Source organism: Bombus fervidus, chromosome 15, assembly GCF_041682495.2.
Source record: "Bombus fervidus isolate BK054 chromosome 15, iyBomFerv1, whole genome shotgun sequence".
NCBI classification, from domain to species: Eukaryota; Metazoa; Arthropoda; class Insecta; order Hymenoptera; family Apidae; genus Bombus; species Bombus fervidus.
Window position 1 is genome coordinate 5,751,124 of NC_091531.1, and position 17,638 is coordinate 5,768,761.

At 35.5% G+C, this 17,638-nt stretch overlaps 1 protein-coding gene across 7 annotated transcripts in view; it reads left to right on the forward strand.

Moving 5' to 3' along the window:
• Positions 1–17,638, forward strand: part of LOC139994951 (aquaporin) — a 59,164-nt gene that overhangs the window by 35,408 nt on the left and 6,118 nt on the right. For 5 of the 7 annotated variants that reach the window (XM_072018049.1, XM_072018047.1, XM_072018048.1 and 2 more), the window contains exon 3: positions 17,186–17,373. In XM_072018049.1, coding sequence (XP_071874150.1) covers positions 17,186–17,373 — 188 coding nt within the window. Of the gene's footprint in view, positions 1–394; positions 673–15,588; positions 15,747–17,185; positions 17,374–17,638 lie in introns of those variants that run through there. The other 2 variants (XM_072018051.1, XM_072018052.1) reach the window with 2 other exon arrangements.

Here is a 17,638-nt window from a genome sequence, read left to right on the forward strand (position 1 = left end):
CTGCTCAAACGCAAGCTCCACTTCTACAAGCTTGAAAAAGCATTGCAACAATGTCTGAACCGAATTATGACCACGTTTCTAAACCAATCTCGTCTGAAATCTCCTAAAACCATTTTGCCGCATGTACCAACCGAAGCTGAACTTCCGAAGCACCCAGTACGTAGATTTGCAAGTTCCTTGAGAGAAGCGCCGCGAGTCGGCGCACCTATGTTGTTTACGGTGGCCGTGTAGACGGACTGGTGAGTTTGTTGGACGCGCGTTAAAAATAAAACTGGCTGCTCGGTAATCGAAAATAAACGTAGGCTGTTGCGCGCGCTTTCGCGCTCGCGCGCACGCCAGTATCTGCAGCCTGGTGGGGCGGCTACGTGGAGCAGAGGTTCCACGCTGAATCAACCGTGGTCGAGAGACCGCGACCACGTGCCAGCACGATAAAAGTGCGTACGATCGTACACGATCGTGACCGTTCACAAACAATCGGGACGAGCGACCGACCGTGCGCTGCCTCATTCTTACTTTCCGATCGATCGAGATCGTCGCCGCTCGATCTCTCGCCGTCTCCGCACAGTGTCAGTGTATACTATATACTATACTATACTATACTATACTATACTATATTATAGAGTGAGTGTGTGACAGCAACTGGCGCCATGTCCTCTAGCGATCTTCGTTCAGGTGAGTAAGCCGCATTTGCAAACAAATTATTCTTGTAGCAAGTTGATCAAATTGGAGGGAAAATGTAATCCGGCGAGGAACTACGTGGTTAGTATAGATCAGTATAGATAGGAAAATTGGTGAAAATTTATAGCGGATAAAGTTTGACAGAAATGAGAATGAAAGAAACGATTGCAACTGACCGAGGATAAATTTAACGCGGTACTGTTAGTAAATATCGCGAGGATGAAGTTCGACGAGATAAAAAGAAACGGGAATCGTGTGGGTCGTTGGAGATAAATTGTTCTGGTAGAAATTTAGCGATGTAGATGGTAAATAGGTTTACCGATCGAGCACAGCAACGTTTTGTTGCTACGATTTATTAATTTCACGTGGACGAACGTTGAGACAGAAATGGAAAAGATAGGAGAATCGAGCGAATCGTTGTTAAATATATTATTATTCCGGCAGAAGATTATTCGCGTGGATTGAAAATAAGTTCAGCGAGAAAGCATAGTAGAGATCGATGGAGGAATTGTGTAGTAAATTTAGCGAAAATTCGCTGAGAATAGGTTTTCATGGTTTTGAGAGAGAAAGAAAAATAAAAGAAGAATCGACTGAACCTTTAGAGTAAAATGGGGCATGGTTGTGCGTACAATGGTACGCATTGTTTGGTTTCGATGGCACCTCGTCACTAGGTTCGTAGTTATACGCGGTGGCACTGTAAATACCGAGTACAGAAGATACGGAAGTTTGCTTGTTTTTGAAGAAATTTGCACTTGAGAATTGACGAAAGGAATTTGGAATAATCGTATTGGCTGATCGAATCATAGATTCGATAAATTTTTTTTTTCTTCTGAAATTGTAACTTAAATAATAATATAACGATATTTGCAAGAAATCTGCGGTAGAAGAAACTAGCATTTCAGTTAGCTGATTAGACTTCAGATTCGATGATTATCCGCAATTCGGTGGATAATTCTTTTAAATTAAATACTGCAAGTACTTGGTATTCAATAGCTGATTTTTTGAATATTGATGCATAAAAGATGTTGCGAATATTTCAATTCGCCGATTGAATTTTAGATTCGTTTCGAGTTTGAAATTCATTCATTTATTCGGTTGATTCGTTCGATTTTTTAAATATGTATACATTTGAAATTCAATGGAACGACATCTTAAACAATGAAGTTTTATTCTACAATAATTTTCAGACACCCTGTGCATGTTCTATTACCGTGAGATTCAGGCCAATTGCAAGTACAGTTTAATTTCCGAAATGCTCGTAGCTTGCGATACCAAGTGTCCCGAGATTCTTGGCTAATCAAAATATACGTTATACGCAAATCTATATACACATCCATATACCGGGTGATAGCGAGAAAACTATCGTCGAAATAAATTTCTTCCAGAGGAAAAAGGGAAAGAGAAGGAATAAAAAAGAAATTTCTTCGATAGATAAATTATTTTCGTTACTCTCTTACCGAACTAAACTAACATAAAAGACCATAAATAAATAAAAATGTATAATAAAAATCATAACCTAAAAAATAAAATCATTCACTTCGAAAACTAGCATTAGGTTATTTTTATTATAAATAACGTGATTTATTTTGCAAGATCGTTCTACGATAGATAAATTATTTTCATTACTCTCTTACCGAACTAAACTAACATAAAAGACCATAAATAAATAAAAATGTATAATAAAAATCATAACCTAAAAAATAAAATCATTCGCTTTGGAAATTAGTATTAAGCTATTTTTATTATAAATAACGTGATCTATTTTGCAAGATCGTTCGTCGATAATTAATTCTCACTCATCGTAATTTATTTATTCCATCATTTTCATTTTCAAATTCCATCAAATTCAAGCGTGAATTTTAGAGGAAACTTTTTTAGTATTTGCTTAGAATTCAAGCTCGATAAAACGTGTTTTCCAGGAACATGGTAAGAAACGATCGAGACGTTCAAAAGGTATTATTAGCAATAAACCGAGCAATGCAAATTTATTCTATGCAAATTTATATTTCTTAGAATGTAATTAAAAAGATTCAGGTGTATGCTAGAAAATTGTTCTTACCCGGAAAGTATCACCGAAATCACTATACTTTGCATATTTTATATATTCTATGCAATTTCGCACTTTTCAATTTTCTACGGACGCATAAGAATCCGTTTGATCGTCAGGTGACAACGAGGAAAGCAAAATTATAATCATTTGGCAGAAAGACGAAGGAAAAGTTATGGAGAAGAGCAGATAGCAAAGAGAAAGGAGCGCATGGCGGGAAATTAGTAAGAAATCGAGGCGACTTTCGATAATCATAACTTGCAAACGAATGCGTACGATGCGTATGGAATATCATTTTGCAGATTAAAAGTTAACTGATAAAAATTGACTTTTTTCAAACGCTAAAGATCTCGTCTGTTTCCTACAACGAGAGCAACGACCGAAATAGAAAAATCTCGGAAAGGCTACTCTACTTGTGCGAAAACACGATAATAATTAACGACAACAATTAAAAGATTCGTAGAAATAAAAATTATTTTACTTTTACTTCTAAACCGAACAAGAAGGAGATTTCAGATTAAAAAGCGCAAAACTTCATTTCTACGAACATCATTGTGACTGCAAGTTTGAGAAAGTCGTCAACGGAGAATTTCTATCGATTTTCATCTCGATACTTTTCATCTATCTTTTCAAATCTACCCTTTGTACCTTTAATAATACCATAACTTCGATACGTGGCGAATTCGTCCACGTAATTTACATACGCGCGTGTGAACAGGATTGTCGCTGCGAGATTGCAAGAAATTATTGAAAATTAAATTTTAATACAAAAAAAAAAAATCAGTTTCCACGTGTTTCTCCCATTATCGATGTATAATTTGTCGTATCGCATTTTACTACGAACGTGATCTGTCTCCCATGTTTCTTTTCTATTCCATAAATATATTGGCTCGGCAACTAAATCAATACCAGCTAATGACAAAACCCGCAACCACTTACTTGCCGAGCCAATATTAAGAGTCTGTCGTATCCGTTTTTGTTCCTTCGTATCAACTGAAATACGCGTTCGATAAGACGCTTGATACGCGTAATTGCTGTGGACGCGTTGATGTAAAGAGAAAATTGGGAAAAATAATGTGGAAAATCATCGCTTCATTTCTCTACTCGAACTGAACATTTCGAAATTTCACCTACCTTTAGAGACAAAAATATTCGTCTTTCTCGCAGTCATTGTAACCCACATTTAAACTTGTTTAAATGTTTAAAAGTTTACATGCTGTGGATTTTATTGGCTTGGCAACTAAGCGATTGCGGCTTTTGTTAATACCACCTAATGACAAAACCCGTAATCGCTTGGCTGCCAAGGCAATATAAGCTTCTGATTTTACGAGGGAAAGTAAGTTGCAATTTGGAAAACGTCGGAACGCGATTTCAGCTTCTTCGCTTAACGTCGCGCTAATTCATCTCTCCTTCTGTTTTACGATACACGTCGTCACTCGCGCAATGTTGCACAGCGTTCCTAATGCCTGTTTTATATTTAAACCGTGGTTGGTTTGAACGAACAGCTCGGTACGAGGAAGCATAATGAGATCCATGAAACATGTCAAACGTGGAAGAAGAATTGCTTGGGAATAACAAACGATTGTTGCAACCGAGTTCCGCGACACTAGTCGACCGATGCTTCTGTGCAACATTGTATACGTTGTTAGAATGATTCGACAGCATGACACGACTACGAGTCATTCGATGTGGATTTCTGTTTAGCTAACATCTGTTTGTCATTTATTATTAGTCATATAGCAAGTCATGTAACGTTTATACAATAACTTAGTACGACTTTGAAGTTGTGCCACATCTTTGTCTCAATAATGGCAGATCACACGGAGAAACACGATAAATAGGAAGATATATGCCAGTGATTATGAAATATACAGACAGTAGATGGTCTACATGAAGAATCTAGCAAAACATGAGCTTATCGCTTATGTTACGTTGCATCTATTTACATTAGAACGATCTGCAACTAACTTTACAAAGTAGTAGTAATTGAACTATTGGATTGAAGTGGTTGCTACGTCGTTAAACAGAATCCAGTTGGTACGTCGAACGCAAAACTGTAAACATCTCGAAAGGAAAACTATATCACTTAGGCCACTTTCATAATCACCGGCACATGTATCGTCTTATTGATCGTCTCCTTCTTTTATTAGTTTAGTGACTAACCGTGATCGCTGAGAGTTCATTTTTGTACGAAATATAGTTTTATATTTGCAAAGGAAGGATTTTATATTTAGCCTTAAGATTGTAATTATGTTTAAAGGTAATATTTAGAAATATAATTTTCTCTTTGGATCGTAAAATCCAAACAGATGGAATATTAAAACTAAATAAAATATTTCCCAACAATGTAGTTGACTGGAACACTAAAATTTATATTTACACAAAATATATTTTTTTTTTTTATATTTGGGAAAGAAGATAATAATTTAGCCTTAAGATTGTAATTATGCTTAAAGATAATATTTAGAAATATAATTTTCTCTTTGGATTGTAAAATCCAAACAGATGGAATATTAAAGTTAAATAAAATATTTCCCAACAATGTAGTTGACTGGAACACTAAAATTTATATTTACACAAAATATATTTTTTATTTTATATTTGGGAAAGAAGATAGTAATTTAGTCTTAAGAGTGTAATTATGTTTAAAGATAATATTTAGAAATATAATTTTCTTTTTGGATCGTAAAATCCAAACAGATGGAATATTAAAACTAAATAAAATATTTCCCAACAATGTAGTTGACTGGAACACTAAAATTTATATTTACACAAAATATATTTTTTTTTTTATATTTGGGGAAGGAGGTAATAATTTAGTCTTAAGATTGTAATTATGTTTAAAGATAATATTTAGAAATATAATTTTCATTTCGGCTCGTACAAATTCAAATGAATGGAATGTTAATATTATTGGGTTGGCAACTAAGTGATCGCGGATTCTGTCATTACCACCTAACGACAAACTCTGCAATCACTTAGTTGCCAAGTCAATAAATAAAATATTTTCTAACAATAAAATTAATCCGAGCAGCGCATCGGGGGCCGATTAAACTGATCGAGAAACGAAGCTAGCGGTTACGTAAAATATGGAAACCTGGTTGGATTAGTTCGCCTTTTCTTTCCACTTCGGATGACCTTGGAATAGATACAGCTACCAGAATACCATTTAAAATCGCTTCGATCGATGAATTATAATATTTACATAAACAGAGTTTCACAGGAAACGGACATCCTTGCATTTACATTTTGTGTGTGTTTGGCGACTATTTAAAATATTCGTTTTACATGGAAGAATAAGACTACTTCGTCGCTTAGGTATAAAAATTGAATGATCGAATAGAGAAACGATGTCTGTTCGTTGGAATTTTTCTAACAGTGTTGCGAACGAGACAAAACACGTGACGGCGTATTAAAATTGCAAATCAACATCAGATATCTGCAATTACATCTTAGCAGATGATATGAGTTTATGTTATTTCTTTTTCTTTTCCTTTTTTTTTTTTTTTTTTTAACTATGTGATAAAGTCATGTTAAGGCTATGTAACGTTACGCAACGATTTCACGCCACTTACGATTTATTCCGTTTCGATTTATTTTGGTAATTATTTTGGTATCGATAACAATGTTTAACGAGTTGAAATTTTTCATAAATAATATTTTATATGCGCATAATAAATGTTTCCGCGTTATATTTATATGACTATTAATGTCAAACAAACTATTTTTTATAATTTTGTTATATGATTATTAACGTCGAGTAAATAAATGGTTTCTCCATTTAGGTGTTAACGTAACTGTAACGTATGCAGCGTGAAATTTTTAATAATTATACATTTAATATGAAGAAAAAAATTGCGCAAGAGAAACATTTTTTAACGCAGGCACTCTCTGTCCCATTCTCAGCATGACAAATTTTTATGCACCAGCTTTTATTTAGAAAATTAAATCCCGCTGCTGAACGAGCTATTAACATCGTTAATGAATCACTAACTCGCTATTTGCTCGCATTTATTTTCATTAATTCTATCTTACCATATTGGTCATTTATATCTCGGCTGGTTTCTCAGGATCCATGGAAGCAAACATAATCCAGCTTTCTATGGATATTTCCAAAGAAGTTTCAAATACGCGTACAAATTTATGCAAATAATAATAATCTGCTTGTCATAGAACAAAACTAACGTCCGTCGATTTCGTTGTAGGAAAATTATAAAAAATTGGATGACGGATTTGCCAGAAAAAAAAAAAAAAAGAAAGGGAAGAGAATTAGGAACTTGGACTATTTGGAGGAAAAGCGTTATTCTCCTGTATTTGATAGCAGTAAAATTCCAGAATAATTCATTTTCCGGGAACTCGAGGGGAAAGAGATAAACTTGCAAAAATACTGCGGAAGATTAGAAAAAATGCTTAATGTGCACAATCGAAAGTCGCGTGTTTGTTTGCGAATGTAAACGTAGCTAAAACGCAAGCAAGCAGCGAAGATTCGATAACAGAATTGCATCGTGCGATCAAACTTTTTGATTGCGTAACGATATTACTGCACGGAATACCATTTCCTACCGATCGTTATACTTTCTTTTTACGAGCGACGAACCGTCGCGTTGCCCTAAAACCTGTTCCTCCGGTTATCGTGTGCCAGTCTGGATCATAGGTGTATATATATATATATGTTTAAATTAGCTTCGTTTTATATTCGTATCGAGATTGCTTCGATTTTCAGTTGGGTCAAAGTCGTTGCTCGATCCAATTCGTGTCTAGTTCATCAGACCTATCGTGACTAAAATTTCTTCGAAACCGATAGCGACGACGAATTCTCCACGAAGATAAGTAACGTAATTCAGAGAAGATTGGAATTGTTCGAGGAAAAATTCTTGGCCAATTTATGCCAGTTCCGTGAGAAAGCATCCAAGTATTTTCATTGTTATACGATAGAGACTTCTCTCGGTATAACTTTGTTCTTATCTGCTTAATTATAAATTACAGTTTATGGATTAGATTTAAATCGTATAATGTTTCTTTACCATAGAATAGAATCTTTGCTTTAGGTCCCGAAATTTATGTTTCTTGATTATACAGTCGAATCTTAATTTTAATATAAACGAATAAAACAATGTAATTCTTATTACTTCGATTATAAGTCGAAATTAGTTACACTCGAATTTGAATTCCAATCCAAACAATCTTATTGATTTTATACCAATAAAATATTTTGTTACAGTTTAAAAAATTAGGTTAGGAACAAGTGGAGCGGTAGGATTAAGCTAGGTCTAATTTACGATCGTTTAGGTTAGGTTTAAGTTCGCGTCCATTACTCTGTGAAATCTGTCTACGAAGGGTTTAGGTTAGGTTCGTTTCACAGAACGTTTCTCGTTTTAGCTAAAAACGTGTCGAAGATTAGAGAGAAAGGTGCAAAAACGTTGGTCCTGATTCTGACAGACTGATACTTATTTCAAACAACTTATCGAATATTACGAAAACAATTCATAGTGGCAGAGCTGCGGTTAGATACGATCGTTTAAAATAGCCTACGAGTCTCCAAGGCTATGGATATCTATAAGGGGCATTAAAAAACAATGTACAAACACGGATAAGCCTAGACAAATTCTTCGATCGGCGATGAAAACGATACTAGCGCCACTGGCCTCGATCTACCGAGACTTACGTAACCTTTTCTCTTTTGTAACGAAACTTTTTCTATTTACATTACTGAGTATCTATTCGTTCCTCCGCTAATTATCAGTAAGGTTTTAGAGGGTTGAATCTTCGTTTATCATTTAGATACAAAATGCGACGATAAAGTCTAACCAAATTTGTCTTGAACCTGATAGTGGCAAATTCAGGGGATTCTTAACTCTCTTAATTAAGTCGTATCATATATAATACCATTTAGAATCCTACATAGTTACACAATCTTTAGGATTTCATGTAGTTATTGGATTTTATTAAATGAAATGTTATAGCGAGGTATAGAATTTATTAAATTTTATGAGGGTTTTTGAGGACACTCGGTGTATATGAATAATACAATGTTATTAAATAAGAAAGTTATTTCGATAATTATCGGAATACGACGAATATCACAAATCAGTCCAATTAAAAATTTCGACCTCTAGATTGGCTGAATCTTTCGATGGCAATAGATCGTTCGTTTAATGCGAAGCTCCTGTTAAAATTATATGAACTTTAATCCGATGGACTTAAAAGATAATTAAATGATTTGATCGATTTATAATTCTAAAAGGAATTCTCTCTTTCAGCTTTTGTGAACGTGTTGTGAAGAAGTTGCTGGATGGCTTAAATGTGACTAAAGCCTTTTTTCATTATCACTAAATCAAACAGAAGTTTAACATTTTTATGTACACACGATCTCGTGACAAACTAGTGAAATTTCATCTTATCTCGAAAGTTTTCCACGAAATGCCAGTCAAAATCGAATCAAATTGCCTTTTATCGGCTCTCTGTCCGAGCAAATAGGGAAATTGCGTTATCAGCTAGGGTTATCCGACAGTTGTGCCAATCGCATCGTCCTTGTCTCGTTTGAATTTCGTAAAGCCACATTTGTTTGCCACTTATTTTTTTATGTTGTACGAGATAAGTTTATGACAAATACATGTACCACTTGTATTAAATATCTTACCATTTCTATATATATATTTTTCAGATTTGTTCTGTCTGATTACGGTGCTAAGGAAATTTCAATGTTTTACATAATACAATTGATAATATTAAAACTGTGGATTTTCACATATTTATGGAAAATTTAAAAATGCGAAAATACACAAAATTCGAGTAAAGTGGAAAAGTACATAAAATATCGAAAATACAGTTATAATATTTTATACATGATATTTAATTATATTTAATAGATGAAACACAGCTTTGCTGTTTTATTTGTGTTAATAAAAATATAAATTTGCACAAAAATCTGCGGTCTACGCATAACGTACTCATCGAGAAAAGCGTTCGAGCATTTTTGTTGGCCATTGTAATTTGTACAAGTGTATTTCCAATTATATCGTGATTTTTTAATTATTTTGGTTACGTTTGATTTAAGCTGTCGTTATATTGCAGTTAGTTTTTAACTTTATTTGAACTGTGACTGTCTATATGTTGATAAATCATTTAGCATCAATTTGAATGTAAATTAACGAGTCGTACGTTTTCTGAAAACACTTGGTAAAAAAAAAAATTAGAATATAGCGCGAGTAATAATAGTAACCGTGAATAGTATATATTTAGTGCTAGAAATAATATAATAGAAATAATTCATATTCAGTTATTCAAACCGATCAAATACTTTCGCGATATTGTCAAGGTAAATGCTTGCGCTAAATATCTTGCAATTTCTGTACACATCCTCAACTTCTCATTGTACAAGAAACTTTACAAATGCAATTATGATAGTCGACTCTGGTTACAATGTTAATGAAATTCTAAAATGCTTGACGTAACGCACATAATGTATTCGTAAGAAAGACGTACGTAAAATGTTGAGGTGATCGAAAATCGATGAGAATCGGCCTCAAAACGTGGCTGGAACGCGGAACAAAGGAGGAGGACTTAGGTTGGCCAGACTGGCCGAGCTGACACGAGCCATTAGTCAATTCGAACACGATCTGCGTTATATCTGACGCCGCTTATCCCCCTAATAGGCAGATTATACCGACTAATTGCCGCATAATGTCCCGATGCCGATTCCGTAGAATTAGCCGATTGTCGGTTGGCTACACTGCCCGAGGGCACTCTCTAAAAACGTTCGTTCAATGGACGATCGACTGGAATGTTGCTCGAAGATCTTTGTTTGCTTAAGTAGAATTGGGTCGCCGGATTTCCTTTCTCTGCGCGGCTCCTTTTTTTCTTTTCTTTTTTTTTTCTTTTTTTTCTTTTTTCTTTTTAGATTAGAATGGAAATGTATGATAATCGCAGAGGCGTTCCGACGACGAGTCTATAATTACTTTCCTCGCTATCTCGGTAGACTTTGTAGTTTGTTCAGACGACCATTCTTATTATTAAACAACAATTCTCGAGGCATTGGGAATCTTTGCCGCGTCACGAGACAATGCAGAGTTTATGAAATGGTTCTTCTACTTTCCAGTGTTCCTTCATCTTCTGTTTTTATTAAGAAGTTACGAAGCTCGGAGAGGTGGAAGTTTTAATTGGGAAATTGTGAGATCCGCGATGAGACGAGAATTTTAAAAAGACTACTGCAATATCTGTAGTCGATCGAGAACTTTCGAAGAGTCTACAATGAAACGAAAATTTCGAGCCACCCGCAGTCAATCGAAAATTCGGAAAAATATACAGCGAGGCGAAAGTTATGGAAGAATCTACGATAAATTATAGCATCGTAACACCTATGGCTATTCTAACTGAGTTAACCCACCTTACTAACCCTGTACACTATATGGGGTCCTTCTTGATCCTTGTCATCCTTAAGACGCTGCTTGAAACGTGCACTTCAGTTTTCATATTCATCTCGACTTTCGAATCTCCGTGTATATCAGTCTCTTTTAATTTTCCTTGTTTTGCATATACTTACGCGTGCGATTTATTTTTCCCCGCGTCGTATCTTTCTACCAGAGCATTTACCCCGTTAATACAAAATACACAATATTAATAATAATAATAACAAGAACAACAATAAAACAAGAATTCTGGGCCGATCCAAGCAGACAAAGATTCCGATATCGCGAATCTACAACAATAAATGATTATTTATCGAAAGAACACGATAATCTGAACGATCTACGAGAGAAAAAGATACAAGTTGTTCTCGACAAAGTGTTCGAAGATAAGACAGCACTCAAGTCGAGTCGAATTCACTTCAAAGTTCATGTCTTTCCTTATCAATCGTGTCAACTTATGAAGAAAGATCGCATGGAAATTTTGCGAATCTTTTCATTGATAGGGGGTTAGATTAGGTTAGGTAAGGAAGAATATTTATGGCGGAGAACGAGGGAAAATGTGGAAGTGGCGCTAGTGTCGCTAGTGAGAGAGCTGAACAATGCGACTGGCATAAATTACACGCAATTACGATGTATCCAGCGAATCGCAATTACCTGTTCACTGGCGTAAAAGCGACGAAACGCATCGTTGCACGATGCCTGTTTTAAAATCTAATTATCCCTTTCTAAAATATCTCATTCGTATCCTTTTGAAAAAGAAAGATACACTGTATATGTTTTTCTATGCCCCTATCTAATAGATCATAGTACTGTTCTCGTTATTAATTAATTTGCCATTACTAATATTCACCGTACTTATTTGTAATAGTATTACAATCTTAGAACACGAACTAAAACTCTAGATTATGTGAATATAAATATACACAGGGTGAGAAATATCAGTTATCAATTTACGAATATTTATAGTCCTGTCGTGATACAGAACGATGATGATAAAAAGATTAATAGGAAAATATCGTCTAATAATTGCGTGGATTATGAAATTATGTTCGAAGAATATCGAAACACGAGGAATCGTGAAACGAATGAATCTTTGAAATTCAACTTGCATTCTCTTATGTTTTTCTTACGTACGTCTATCATTTACGATAAAAACGTTCCGGATAAGATATTTTTAGAAAAGCGTACAATGTAATCGCGCGCTAACGTAATTCGATTACGATGAAAAAATTCCAGCGTTTTCAAATTCCTCAAAATTATCGCGTTTATGTAACTGCAAATTAACTACAATGATTACGAAACGGCTACAATTATTTTAATTGCTCTGGTTCGTAAATCAAAATCAGCTACTATAATGAACGTTCGAACGTTTATCTTACACCCGCTACATAAACAAAGCGCAATTACCCAAATTATACCTGGATTATTGTAAGAGAATTAATCGTGAATTTGCTTCACAATGTCCATAAAGATTTTGTAAATTCGCGTGGGAAGAAATGCTGACGTTAAATAGCGGAAACTCGGCCGAAGCGAGTCGACTAGCGCAAACGATGATCATTAAATTTGCAAAGTATGAAAAAATTGGGATAGAATCACACGCAGGAGCCAAGCTTCGAAAATTCGATCGAAGCGAGCCAATTCACGCGAAGCGTGATGAAGGAGATTAAATTTGCGAAATTTACGAATCAACGTAACGATGGAAGGAGTGGCGAATTTTTGAAAATCGGTCCGAGACGAGGCGATCGGCGTAACGATGTTAAATTTTCGAGACTTGAAAATTGGAAACGAACACGAAACCGAGTTTCGAACCGAGTACGTAGCACGAAAGAATTAAATTTTCAAAGTTTAGAAATTGACGCGAAATTTGGGAAATTCATGAAAATTCAGCAGGTGAACTTAGAGTTCGGTCGATAACGTGGATATTGTTTCCCTTTGGCGTCGCCAGGAATTTTCGGTAATTGCAGATAACGAGATCGTGGAACCACGTGTATGGGCATTATTTTGTATGGATCCAATTTCCACGGGTACAGATATTTTCATCGGGACGGGTCGATAGCGATGCCGAAGAGCCACATCAATCACCGTGCACTCTTCCGATGAACGTGCACTCTGATTACTTTGCCGGCATTCACGGACTAGAAGAGCGGATTCGTGGACCAGCGGGCGAAAATACAAGTAACCGCGTGTTTCGGTGAAAAAAACGCGCCCCTTTTCTTTTTTTCAAAGTCCATTCGACGCTGTAATATCATCTGGAAACGTATATGCGAAGAGATTCGTGATTAACTGTGAGGTCATGTTCGCGTGTACTTAATAATCTTTTGGCTTGAAACGCCCTGTATAGAAGTATCGAGAATTAGCAGTAAGTTGGTAATAATTATAATTTGAAATGGAAAGAAATGGAAAGAAAGCGTTGGATTGATCGAGCTTGGAAGATGTAGATTTAGTTACTTTGAAACGCTCTGTAGTGGTTTAACGATTATTTTTTGGCATTTTCTTTCGTCGCTTTCCTCGAACTTCGAAAATTATGGTTAACGTTTCTTTCCGCGAGTTTGTGAATTGTCGGAACAACTTGTATATCGTAGGAAATATTACGCGAAAGGAATTGGTAGCATAAATTTTGAAATATTCTGTAGTCAAGTGATAATAATTCCTGATATCAGTGGCAGCCGTTGAAGATGTTATGTAGGGGTTCTGCGTACATAAAAGATAAATAAGTAGCATTTTTTAACGCGTAAACAATTTATTAATAAATCTATATATAGAAATTTCGGTATTTCAAAACAAATTATTTTTATCTAAAAATAAACTCTATCTTTCTTCGCTTGCCCCGAGAAAATCTCTCAATAATTTTTTCATTAAAGTGCGAAATTTCTGAAATCATACCTTTTTCAATCGAAATCACACACAGTGTTGTTAATCGTTCATGGCATTTTTTAAATAACGTAGACTCCTTTTAACGTAGAAACAACCATTAACGCTGGAATAACAATCTATAACCTTAAGCATATTATACTGTATTTACATAATATATTAATAATATTTATTAGTATTATTTTGCACTTTCTAACCTCAGAATGTTCGAGTCTTCCATTTTTTTTTCGGGCCGCCATTGTTCGATATCATATTTCCTAACCTCTAAAACCAGTACTTCCATAAAGAAATTAATTAATAATAACTACTGTAGAAAACTTCCTTGCCTAAATTTATTTGCAATTCGTACAATTAAACACTTGAAATCCTCGCTTGTCAAATTCCTAACCTCCAAGATAAAATCTTCCACGGCAGAGGTTGATACTACTGCAGAAAACTCATTTATTCGAATCTAATTAGCTCTAATTAAAGCAGAAACTGTGAAGAGCGCTGTATTAACGTAACGGAAGTGTTTGATATTGCGGTTTCAATTGCGTTACGAAACTCGCACAACTAAAGGAACAACTTCGGTAGACGGTGCTGAGTGATCTTTTACGCGACTCGATCTTCCCGGGTCTGACGTTATCTCTGTAAACGCGAGTGTACGACCTGCTTGCGTGTGGCAAGGTGACGTCCTGATTTACGATCGATCCTCGTCCCGATCTATCGTTGCACGAGTGTAATTCCTGAGTGACGTGCAAACTATGCTCCGTCATTGAAATTCTACACTCTTTCCACGTGCACCAGCCAGTAAAAACAAATTTACGATCAATTCTAAGAAATTTCAAGGGAAATCGTATCTGGCCATCATCTCGATCCCAATACGGATCATAAATGATACAAACAGTGACATACTACGTCGTTGCTTTTTTTCCTTTGCAAAGGTAAACATTTCTATCGGCGATATCGGTTTACGGAATATTATTCGTAAAAAATTCGTCAAAAAGGTTAGTATTACTCGTTAGACCATTGATACAAACGTGGACAGACGAAAGGATGTTTCGAGGCCCCTAAAAGCTACTACGGCTCCGTCGAAGATATCAAAAAGATCTGCCGGAAGTGGGCAGAAACAGTGGCGTCAATTGAGTACAGGATAAAATACAAAGGCGTTTCAAAAACGAAGTCCCATTCGCCAGAAGGTCAACGTCGCCGTCGTTTCATCGTTTTATTAAAAACGATAAAGAATACTCAATAAAATAAAAAAATTCAAAAGGCGTTTCAAAAGGTGTTTCAAAAAAATAGTTAAATCGATGGTATCCTTTCCTTTCTATCTTCTATGTATATATACGGAGATAATGCATAAAATCCACCTACAGAGGGTTTCAAAAAAAAAAAAAAAAAAAAAAGAAAAAAAAAGAAAAAGAGAGAAAAGAGAAATATCCACGTAAATATACACAAGGACGTTTTACCATAGATATTGAACTCTTCCAAAAATACCGATCAAACAGGTGCAATATTTGCGTTTGAATGGCATCGCGCAGTGTAAGTGTATTTACATTGGGCTATCACTCGACTGAGCCATTTTCGTGCTGCGTCGTGTGTAGTGGCTAATCAGCTGTCAACATCATTGTACCAACGTAAACGTCGTATTTCGTTGGACGAGACCGACGTAGATAACTATCGTTCAGACTACTTATTTCATCGGTGCAAGTGGTTCCGTGTACGCGTGCTGTGTAACATCGACGCAATGGTCTGCAAGTGCGGTGAGATTATCACTCGTATATACCTACATCGATGATAAAAAAGAAACAAGTTCTTCATTCATCGTGAAAATCTCCATCTAAGCCATTTCTCATTTCTTCGTTTACTTCATCTCGTTTATATTTTTATATATGTACATTTTATATATTTGTATACATTGTGCGTAAATACGTAAACAAGGGAAAAAACGCGTATCGTATGTTAGCGACGATTCTTTCGAAATATACGATGAAACATTCAAGATCGTAAAAATATTACCTGGTGGCAAATGTTTCAGATAAAACTCGAAGAACATTGAAAGAGAGAATTTTTGAGAGAAATTAGAAGATCAAGACGTTCAGAATTAGAAAATCTTAAAGGTTGAAAAATTAAATAAATAGAATAAAAGGAAGAGGTGAAACGCGACGAATACAACGACGTCGTTTGATAGCTATTCTCGTTTTTCTGCGAAATATCTGTGCTTTGGTGAAAGTGTTTCGTTTTGAGAATACCATGAAAAGCCGAGGAATTTATAATTCACTAGTTTTTGGACCCTCCAACATCTTGCACCGGTTAGACGAAAGAAAAATAGGTTTATTAATATTTCACCTTTATCACCGCCTGTCTCGCTCGTTGAGAGAGCGACCACCACGACGGGAACGTCTCTGTCCTTGTCGACACCTGTCGAGACTCGGGTCTCGAGAACACCATTACGAACGCTCGTTTGGCGTGTTTTCTATACATGATAAATGTCGCCGACGTCGTGGAAAATGTCTGTCACGAGTCTGACGAGTGGAACGAGAAGAAACATTTTCATACAATGAAAAGTTACCGAGGTTGATATATATCGAGTATATCTCGATTACGAGTTCTGCTAAAATTTATTTAAAGATTGTAATTAATCGGATCCCTGAATTTCGATTTGAAAATTGCTTCCCTAGAGTTTTATGGGGGGATACTTTGCGGGATATTTTAGAATAAAGTTTATTGAAGAGATGTAGGTCCGTGTATGGACAAGAAAATGAAACCACCTGTAGCTATTAAGGTAACAAGTTTCGCGTCAAAGAAAGAATATTTGCTCGAGGTCACAGCATCTTCATTAACATTCTGGTTAAATAAGAGGATGGAAAGAACTAGGTCCATGCCGTGGATAATAAAATGAAACTACCTGTAGCTATTAAGCTAACAAGTTCCGCGTCAAAGTAAAAATATTTCCTCGAGGTTACCGCATCTTCATTAACATTCTGGTTAAACAAGAGACTGGAAAGAACTAGGTCCATGCCGTGGATAATAAAATGAAACTACCTGTAGCTATTAAGCTAAAAAGTTTCGTGTCAAAGTAAAAATATTTCCTCCAGTATTTTCACTAACATTCCAGTTAAATAAGAGAATGAAAAGAACCATTGACGATTGAGATTATTTAAGAAATTACACATCATCTACAGTGTGTTTCATGTTGCAGGTTTTAAGAAGCTGATGCATGGCGAAGGCGCCATGAAGAAAACCGTGTTGATAGTTTTGGCCGAGACGATTGGCACCTCTATATTGCTGTTCGTTGGCTGCATGGGATGCGTTGGAGGCCTGGGCTCTGAACCCACTCCACTTCAAATTTCTTTAACCTTTGGCCTTGCTGTGATGATTGTGATTCAAGTTGGTATCCATCAATTTTGGCAATTCGATTTCATTTACACATATTTATTCTCTCGTTGATTTTGTTATATCTGATGATCCAAATTATACACTATATTTCGATTCTTATTTTATATATCTATCATATTGTACAATTGCACTATGTATTTTAAGACCAAACAGTCTATTCACGATGTCTGTTAGCTTTTGGACCACAGTTAGAATTTCTATCATCATAAAGAAATAAATTTCTAGAGAAGACTCAAATTTGAATTTCGTTGAACAC